An 8,714-nucleotide genomic window follows, 5' to 3' on the forward strand; every position below is an offset into this window, starting at 1 on the left:
GCTCACAGAAATAAGCTTTAACATATAGGCTGTATACAACTCAAATACAGGTAATACTTTTAACAATAACTTACAAGTATAAACTAATGGTAAACTACAATTTCACAAAGAATTGTAAACATTTTGCACAATTGTCAGTCCTTTCTTTTAGGCAAAGTGCTCTTTTGATGACAAATAAATTAACAAATACATAACTAGAGTGGACTACTTCCAGACATTACAAAAAGGTGTTTAATAAGGCTTGTAAACAACGTAACAGTTATTTATGCAGAATCCATAAAAGTGTCTTGCAGGCTAAATATACTTACATACCTGGACAGCAAAAATGATCTTGAAAATCATTTAGATGTTAAATAAAAATTTAACATTAATCTCGCTCCAATGATATTTTAATACACGTTAAATGACTTAAGGTTACATCCTTAATAGTTTATATCCCTGACAAAGAAAATTAGGTGTGACTTATGGGCAGCTGTGTCATTGAATGGGATAGCAAAGGCTGGAGTCCGAGAGCTGTAGGTGAATGAGCTACAAAAACGGAAAGGTTTACCGTCAGCTTCACAGCAGTAGAAAAAGGAGTGAAATAGTAAAAACCCACGGCATGAAAACGGCTCAGGGGTCCTGGCTACCTGGCTTTGCCGGGGTTCTCAGCCCCTTCCCGCCCCCCGTGAGCGCGGACTTGGCCTCCAGGGTGCTGCATCCCCTCTAAGCTGCGGCAGGCAAGTCCCAGACCAGCTCCTGCACGCCTACAGGTCCTGGGGCAAGGGGTAAACGGCTTTCTTCACAGTTACTGGCATTTCTAGTAACATTCATGCTATGTTACTAAAGTCCTTGATTTCTTATCGTCAGCGTTTGTAGTATGGAGAAGGCACAAAGCGTGGTCTTTGCACCCAGGTCTTCAGCTACCCTATTGCAGAGAAGGGTCATTGCTGGAAGAGCAACGATGGGCACCTCTTAACGAGGCACAGAAAGCAGATACGGTGCTAGGACACTCTGCAAAGAAACCTGCTGAGCTTTAATTAGTTCTTGACAAACTGTTCCCACTACAGGTGCTGGCGTGCTACGCGGACACGCAAGGAGTTACGGTAAGTTATTGCACCTACCGTCCATGTAAGTATGCAGAGCAGTTAACATGGTCCCGTCCTGGGGCACATACGCGGAGTAGGCCATTTCCTCCAGCATGGGCGGGGAGAGCCTGGAGGGCTGGACCGCCGAGACCGGAGCGGTGGACGAGTGGTTAGGGCTGACGTGCTTCTTGTGGCGCGCCCGGCAGTTCTGAAACCACACCTGCAAGGTACGTCAGGGCGTCAGCCGCCTCCTGCGGCGGCACAGGCGCGATCTAGAGCCGAGGGGCTTTCGGCTCAATTCGGTCAGTATGTTGGGCCTCGGATACGGCAGCAGCGCTGCCGCAAGCCCGCCCGCGCCGCCCAGGCGGGGTGGAAGTGCCACCGGTGAGCAGGGCGGCCGCACTGTGCCCGAGCCGGCCCCGGGTCTCGGCCCTCTGCACCCAACCGCGGCCCCGCAGGCTCGTCTCTGCGGAGGCTCCCGGGCTGCTCAACCTGCAGAGGAGCCCCAGCTTTTGCCCTCGGGTTTGGATGAGGCAGGAATGCATTTCAGCTCTGCTCTGCAGAAGGGATCAGTAACATTCGGTAAACCCTGGTGTTTGTGTCACAGCACAAGCAGTTTTGAAAGAAGTGCAGCTCTTCAAAATGGGCTGGAGTCAACTTTTTTTTTTTTTTAGATCAAAGTTAAAGTCAGCTTTTTTGGGGGGGGAGGGCAGGGGGGAATCAAAGCTGAGCATCATTTATATACTGTTTAGGCTGTGGAGTAACTTTTGGGGAGATTGCTTGTCCACTGCACAAAGCACACAAGAAACACAGCAATTCCCCCAGCAAAGTAACACGGTTGCTCTAAACCCATTCTGATCTCTGATGTCGTCTGAAGTTATGCTGAAACTGCCAGATTAAGTCTTTGTCCATCTCAGAATAATTTCACAAAACCCCCCCTGTCCTTAAGCATTTCCTATGGGCACATCCCAGACTTCGTGTTAGCCAAGCCGCCAGTCACCTGTATCACGCGCCTGCTCAAGCCTGTTCTCTCTGCCAGTTTCTGGAGCGTTTGTGCATCGGGATTGTTATCCTGAGCAAACTGTGCTTGCATAACCTGAAAAGGCAAGATAAGAGAGCGCGTTTTTGTGCACAGTCCTCCAACAGCCGTGTTACAGGCTGCGATCCTGCTCCTGCCTCTGAGGACCTGTCCCCGAACAGGCTGCCCAGCGCATCAGCGGAGGGAAAACCCCAAGGGATGAACCCGCGCGGGGAGCCTCGGCATCGCCCCTTCCCCCGGCGGAGGCATCTGGGCAAAACGAAGGAAACGAGTTGTTCGGTGCCGGTCAGCAACAGCGGCAGCATTCAGTTACGATTGCAGAAGAAGGAATTAGGAGAAATTCAGGCCAATTCAGATATGCTTCAGCAAGAAACCATCGGTATCAGCAGGCCACTTACCGCGCGGCCTCCCAGCGGCGCACTGGCCGGCTCGCCAGCAGGAGCGGAGCGAGCGCTCGGCGCTGCACGGCCCGCGTGCCGGGGGAGGTGGGTGACGGCGGGAGCGCACCCCACTCGAGGAAGCCTCGCGGGTTTGGCTGGCTTTCCCCGCCACCTCGGGAACCGCAGTCTCCGTTTCCGGGCTTTGCCCCCGCGGGCGACGCGGCTCCACCTTGGCGCGCTCGGGCTGCTTCTCCTTGCGCGGGCACGCGCCAGCGACACCCACGTCCCTGCTGCGTCTCGCGGGCCGTGCCGGGAGCCGGCAGGAGGTCAGGCAGCCCCCCGGGCCCTGCAGTGCGGGAGGCCCGTGGGCGCGCGCCCCGTGCCCGGCGGGCTGGGAACCCCGCCGCAGCCCCGCCAGCGGGAGAGGAGCACCGGGCCGCCGCCGCGGAGCGGTCAGCGCCAGCGCCGTGCCGCCCGTCGGCCCCCCGACCGGCTCCTGTGGCCCTCCGCCCCGCCGGGGGCGGCCGGTGGCTCCGGCAGGGACAGCGCGAAGCCCCGCAGCCGCGGCACGCGCAGGAGCTGTGCCACGGGCACGCTCTCCCCACGCCCCGCCACGGGGCGGCCGCGGCTCCGTGCTGAACCGGCGCCGAAGCTCGGCTCCCGAAGCGCGCGGCCGCGGCACCCGGGGCACCGGCCCGCGGCCCGGGAGGAGGCAGGGCGCCCGCGGGAGCGCCGCTGCTCCCCTCCCGGGACAGCCCGCCCCGGCGCCGGCACGCAGCGCCCGTCCTCCGCGCAGCCCTCCGCGCTACGTCACCCTAGAGCCATCCCGGCTTGTTATGTGTCGTGATGTAAACGTCCGATTAGACGGATTTCATCGAGCAACCAAAACAGATGAGCTTTTTGTTCCCACTCCGCAGAATTACTGGCTGCCCCCAGGGAAATAAAAAGCTTGAAGAGTAACTATTTCATATAAAACTGCTGAAGCTAACAAGCTATTCCAGAAACAAGCTGCGGCTTGATCATTTGTGAAATAGTTTGGAACATACAAGCAATTTTTTTCCCCCTTATGCATCTGATTTCCTATCAGTTCAGGAGTTATGTCCTGCATAAACCTGAACTACGTAAGTTTTCAGTGAAATTCCTCTACCTGGAGCTGATCTGCTGTGAAGCTAGTCCGAGCTCTTTTTGCTGGTTTTGGATGATTAACATCTTGTTCTGTTAGTAGTGCTCCTTCCACACTAATTCCATTACCTGCAGCATTAAAAAAAAAATTTGCTAAACATTTAAGAAACATTTAGAGTGTTATAAATCAGACTATCCTCAAACAGTAACTAGCAGTGTTTTCCAATCCAAGCATTCAGCTGTCCAAAAAAAAAAAAAAAAAAAAAAAAAAAGAAAAAAGCATTCTGATCGAAGTTACGAAGTCCAGTGTGCCCCGGCTGGAGGAGTACATCCAATACAACATTTTATGGACTAGATATGCTTTGCTTTCCTTAGGATAGAAAACAAATTCTTCAAAATTTTTTAAAATTAAAAATGTTGAATAATTTGCACATAGTTTTAAATCAAGAACCTGTACTTACAGCCTTAGTAAAGCTAGATAACTACCTCTTTTAACAAGAAAGATGAAGTAAAACCCAGCAGTTTAATTAAAACTAAGCCACAGACATAGTTTATAACGAAGGCAGTTTGTTACCATTTTCAACTTCTCTTTTCAGGTTGTCCAGCATGCAGTCGTAGTGTACTCTACAAAGGACTTTCTCTTCAACCAAAGCAAACTCCTCTCCGGTAGAAAGCTGCCTTTTGCAGGAGAAGCAGGCAAAACACGCCAGGTGATATACGTTTCCTTTAGCCCTTCGGACCCAGTCTGTGGAGTGAATGTGCCTGCCGCAGCGGGAGCAGCGGGTGCCGTACCGCCTGCAAGCGAGGAAGGCGAACATGAGGCTGAAGCCGGCCTGGCCACCAGCGCAGCCCATGGAAAGCAGTACCGCGCGCTGAGTTAGCGACTACTGGATTACGCTTTACTGAAATAAAAGCAGCAAGTTTATACCCAACAGTTTATACAGTGTGATTTTGCCCTTTGCCCTGAGGAAAGTATTAGCTTTCTAAACTGGTCTTTCTTTAAACGACTACTTGAATTTACAACTCTGTCTTTTGGGCTACAAGGACAATTCCTCTCTGACAAGCTGTCCCTGATACATAGAAGCAGCTAGCTTTATGTTCTGAACTCTCCTGATATATTTGAATATATTCCACATTACCCAAAGAAAGTGGTAGTCTGAATTATTATATTCGGCTGCATCATCCTCAACTAATCATTCCATCCTTCAGCAGAAGGAGGAGGAAAACCTAGACCTTTGTGGCTATTTCCTTAATTATCAGAGTATGATTGCATCACCTTTAAAATAAATTCAAATTTCTGCAAATATTTAAGACAGAATATTTCATTTTCAAGAGAAAACTAGCAACCAGAAGTTCTTAGAGTCCTGCATAACTGACTTGCTTTCCCAAGCAGACGTGGCGCCCTGTCGGCCCTGTGCTCTGACTGGGTGAATACGATCCATTCGCTATGCGGCAGAGTCCCACCAGAGCTCTGCACTGAGGGAGCACTGGTGGTCAAACCAAACCAAATGGCAAAATTCTTGCTGCCTACTGGACTGAAGATTTTCTCTCTCGAGTCCCAGGATCAAAAAGTCTTTCTATGCAAGCAAGAATAAGTCTTCCTTAGAGGATTAGACCTGAATCTTGAAGAATGCTTCATCCTTTAAGTCAAATCAATCATACAAAGCTCTAACTGTTGAAGGCTTCTTTTAAAGGTTAAAGAGTTGTTTTATTTTGGGTTGTTCTAGTACTTCCATGAGATGCCCAAGTCTGGTACCAGTGGAACACTATTCCAAACAGAATATCACCCAAGTCTGCCTTGTACTCATCATCAGCTTTACCTAAGGATGATTCTTGGCGTATACAATAAACTCAGAATCTGTATTGTGATAGGGACTTTGGTTTATGTTTTTTCCCTTATGTACAGAAAGTAATCTATGTACAAGTAGATTATTTGATAAAAGCAATAGCTACACATGACTTGGGGGGGGGGGGAAGACTTCTGTACGATATACCTGAAATAATCGAGTTTGCAGAAGATATCCTTATCTTTGATGTAACAGCTAGTGTGCCTTCCTAGAGATGTTCTGCAAACGCTGCAGGAGAGGCAGCGCACATGCCAGCAGAGGTCGTTTACCTGCAAAACACAGAAGACATCGCTTCAAAGTTTGTGCTACCACTATTAGTATCCCAAATTCACAAAAACTATTTTCTCCATGCATACAGAAAAGGCCAAAAAATGCACATACCGTAAGTGATTCACAGAAAATTTATCTTCAAGAGCGCTCACTTTTCCTATGGAAGTGCATGTATATTAAGGGTTAATGCATTTGATGAAGATTTTCAGTGTAAGTTTTCTTGGCTTTGTAATTAAAGCACACGAAGAGGATGCAACAGATTCAAGTTCCAGGTAGGTATTTTGCACCCAGTTCTGTTCTTGCAATACTGGAGTAACAGAGCAAGTTACAGGCTCTCATGACCTTGGGAAGGCAGCTAGCTCCTGCACTTTTATCTCCCTAGTCTGTAAAAGGACCTGCCTAGCACAGAGCAAACTTTGCAAAGTTCTTTTTTTATTTTATTCTTTCAGTACTTGCATGTTAAAATCTCAAAGTCTGCCAAAATATAAACAGAGTGAAGCACATCTTCTATTACTGGATTTCTGGTAAAGTTAATAAATGAGGCGAGTGTCTCAAAATCGTTTAGAATTTAAATCCTTTAAAGTGATCAAAAAATACTAGCAGTTGTTTTAGTAGTTTAAGGGATAATATCCACAGTGAAATTAAGTAGTCATGGAAAGGTATCGGAATTCAGTAGTTTTGAAAGGCCAAGTTTAACGTTTGAGCAAACAAACTGCACGCAGTTATTTTTTTCCTCATTCAGGATAAAGAATTTTCTTTATCCTGAAGCAATTGTGCATCACACACCGGCTAAATTAACCCAAGCATTTTGAAAACTCAAGACTCACAGCGACCATAAAAATTAACTGATAACTCTCTAGATAATCTCGTATTATATAGGAAGAATTATGCAAAACAGTAAGTTTTTTTCCCCCTCTCCTTTAAAATCTTTACAGACAGATTCTCGTCTCATATCGAGCAGCAAAGTCTCCGGCGCCTATATTGCATAGGGCAAGCAGCCGACGCCGACTCGGGATAAGCAGCGACACGCAGGAGAGCGAGGTGTCGGTTCCGACAGGTCGCTGCGGCGCCGCCGGTCCCGGCCCTTCGCTCGGGCCGCCCGCGCCGCCCCGATCCTCCGGGGCATCTTCCAAACGGCTCCACGCGCGGGGCCTCGCCGCCCCGGGCACCCACGCGCGCACGGAGGCCTTGGCCGCGTTTGACCCACGCGGGGCCCGGCATCCCCGCGACACGCGAAGCTCATCTCGCCGACCACTCTTCGGAGGCTCCCGCTCTTCCCGCGGCAGGAAACCGGCAGCGGCGCTCGCCGCCGCCGCCCGCGTCCTCGCCGCCACCGACCCGCAGGGCGGGCGCGCTGCTGCCGGGCAGCCGCGTCGCGGCTTCCCTGCGCGGGCTTCATTCCCTCCCGTTTTCATCCACATTGTCGACTTTCACTTCGCAGGATATACAATACCTTTATTTAAGGCTATAATTCGTGGAATTGGGTCTCTTCGTAGCATGATTTTTAAGTTTCATTTTTAAAACTCTGATCCAGAATAATCCTAATGGCCCCAAATGCTTTAAATTTTTATATTTAAAGCCATAAGCATTTGTAATTTCTTCCCCCCCCCCCAAGTGATCCTACTCTGTTTTTAACAGTTAGGACGAGCGATACTGCTCTGCCATCACAGTTTCCTTCATTCACAGATGCTTCCAGACCGCCTTTTGCAGGAGGGCTTGTTTCTACAACTCAGACACTTCTCAAAAGATACTTTTTTTTCCCCCCTTAGATTCACCACATTATACTAGAAGACTTACTTTCAGCTAATAACAAGCGAGTCATACAATCGTTGCTTAACCAGAACCGTGGAACACAAAGGAAATTATCCATATCCTGAACAATCGTTTTTCTTCCCTCTCCTCTTCCCACGGAATACGAAAATAACACAATCATAACGCAGAAAAGCGTTATCAGAACAGAACCAGATGTTCTCTAAGGCCTAAAACGCACAGACCGGCACAGAATTAACTCCGCGTTTTTCAGCGGCCCCATGTCCGCGGCGGCCTCCTGCACAGCGGCGCGGAGAACAAGCCGCTCGGCGGAGGCAGGAGAGCGCTTCGGGGGCGCGGGGGAGGCGGCGGGCTCCCCCCGGCGCTTTCTGCCTTCCCTCCGCGCCGCCCCGCTCCGCCGCGCCCAGCGGTTCCGCGCCGCCGCCGCCGACCGGGCCGGGCCGCCGGGGGATGCTCGGGCGGGCGGCAACCCCGACGCAGCCGGTCCCGCAGGGCCTCGGCTCCTCGCCGCGCGAGGCGGCGGCCGCCACGTCGGTGGGAGCGCGTTGGCGCCGCGGACCCCGCGGCGCCGGGCCGGGCCGACCACCCCGCCGCGGCGCGGGCGCTGCTCACCTTCAGCAGGTACTTGTCCACGATCTCCAGGCCGCAGCTGCTGCACACGCACTTACTGGGGGCGCAGCCCGAGCCCGAGGCCATGGACTGCGGCGAGGAAGAGGGCGACAGGGCGGCGGAGGAAGAGCAGGAGTCCTCGTCGGCCGCCGCGGGGCTCGCCTGCGGGGAGCGCCGTCAGCGCCGCCGCCCCGGCCGCAGCCCCGGGGCCCCAGAGCCCGGCCGGGCCCGCCCGCGCCGCGCCGCGGCCGCCCGCTCACCTTCTCCGAGGGGGCGCCGAGCGCGGGCAGGTCCTTGTCCTCCAGCCTGCACACGAACATCGGGTCGCTCTTCCAATACATGGCCCAGCCCTACCGCATACCAGCTCCGCGAAGGGCGGCGGCCGCGGCGAGGCTGCCCCGGGACCTCGCTCCAGGTCTCTGCGCTCCCTGCCTGCAGGAAAAAAGTTTTGTTTTCAAGTGGGTGGACCCCGCCGCGCGGGACCTGCCTTCCGCGGGCTCGCTGGCCTCACCTCCTGCGCAAAACCCGCCTTCCCGGCGCCGCGGGATCGCTGTCGCCACCGGCGCGCCCGCACCGGGCTTTGTTTTGGGGGAGGGAGGGGGAGAGAGAA

At 52.3% G+C, this 8,714-nt stretch overlaps 1 protein-coding gene across 1 annotated transcript; it reads right to left on the reverse strand.

The window, feature by feature from the left end:
* Window positions 1–451: 451 nt before the first annotated feature.
* Window positions 452–8,445, reverse strand: LHX8 (LIM homeobox 8). The gene is made up of 8 exons (XM_062581639.1): window positions 8,365–8,445; window positions 8,108–8,266; window positions 5,603–5,724; window positions 4,183–4,403; window positions 3,634–3,737; window positions 2,068–2,163; window positions 1,104–1,287; window positions 452–528 (listed from the first exon to the last, which is right to left on the reverse strand). The coding sequence occupies exons 1-8, from the start codon at window positions 8,443–8,445 to the stop codon at window positions 452–454; spliced, it is 1,044 nt and encodes a 347-aa protein (XP_062437623.1).
* Between the last annotated feature and the right edge of the window lie 269 nt (window positions 8,446–8,714).

Source organism: Rhea pennata, chromosome 8 (genome assembly GCF_028389875.1).
Source record: "Rhea pennata isolate bPtePen1 chromosome 8, bPtePen1.pri, whole genome shotgun sequence".
Taxonomy (NCBI): domain Eukaryota; kingdom Metazoa; phylum Chordata; class Aves; order Rheiformes; family Rheidae; genus Rhea; species Rhea pennata.

What these genes read in the sequence shown, in the direction of transcription:
- LHX8 (XM_062581639.1), bottom strand. Translation starts at nt 8,445, where the DNA reads ATGTATTGGAAGAGCGACCCGATGTTCGTGTGCAGGCTGGAGGACAAG. An exon ending in TCGGCGCCCCCTCGGAGAAG is followed by an intron (nt 8,267 to 8,364) that starts GTGAGCGGGCGG and finishes CGCTCCCCGCAG; the next exon opens with GCGAGCCCCGCGGCGGCCGA. An exon ending in TGGACAAGTACCTGCTGAAG is followed by an intron (nt 5,725 to 8,107) that starts GTGAGCAGCGCC and finishes TGTGTTTTGCAG; the next exon opens with GTAAACGACCTCTGCTGGCA.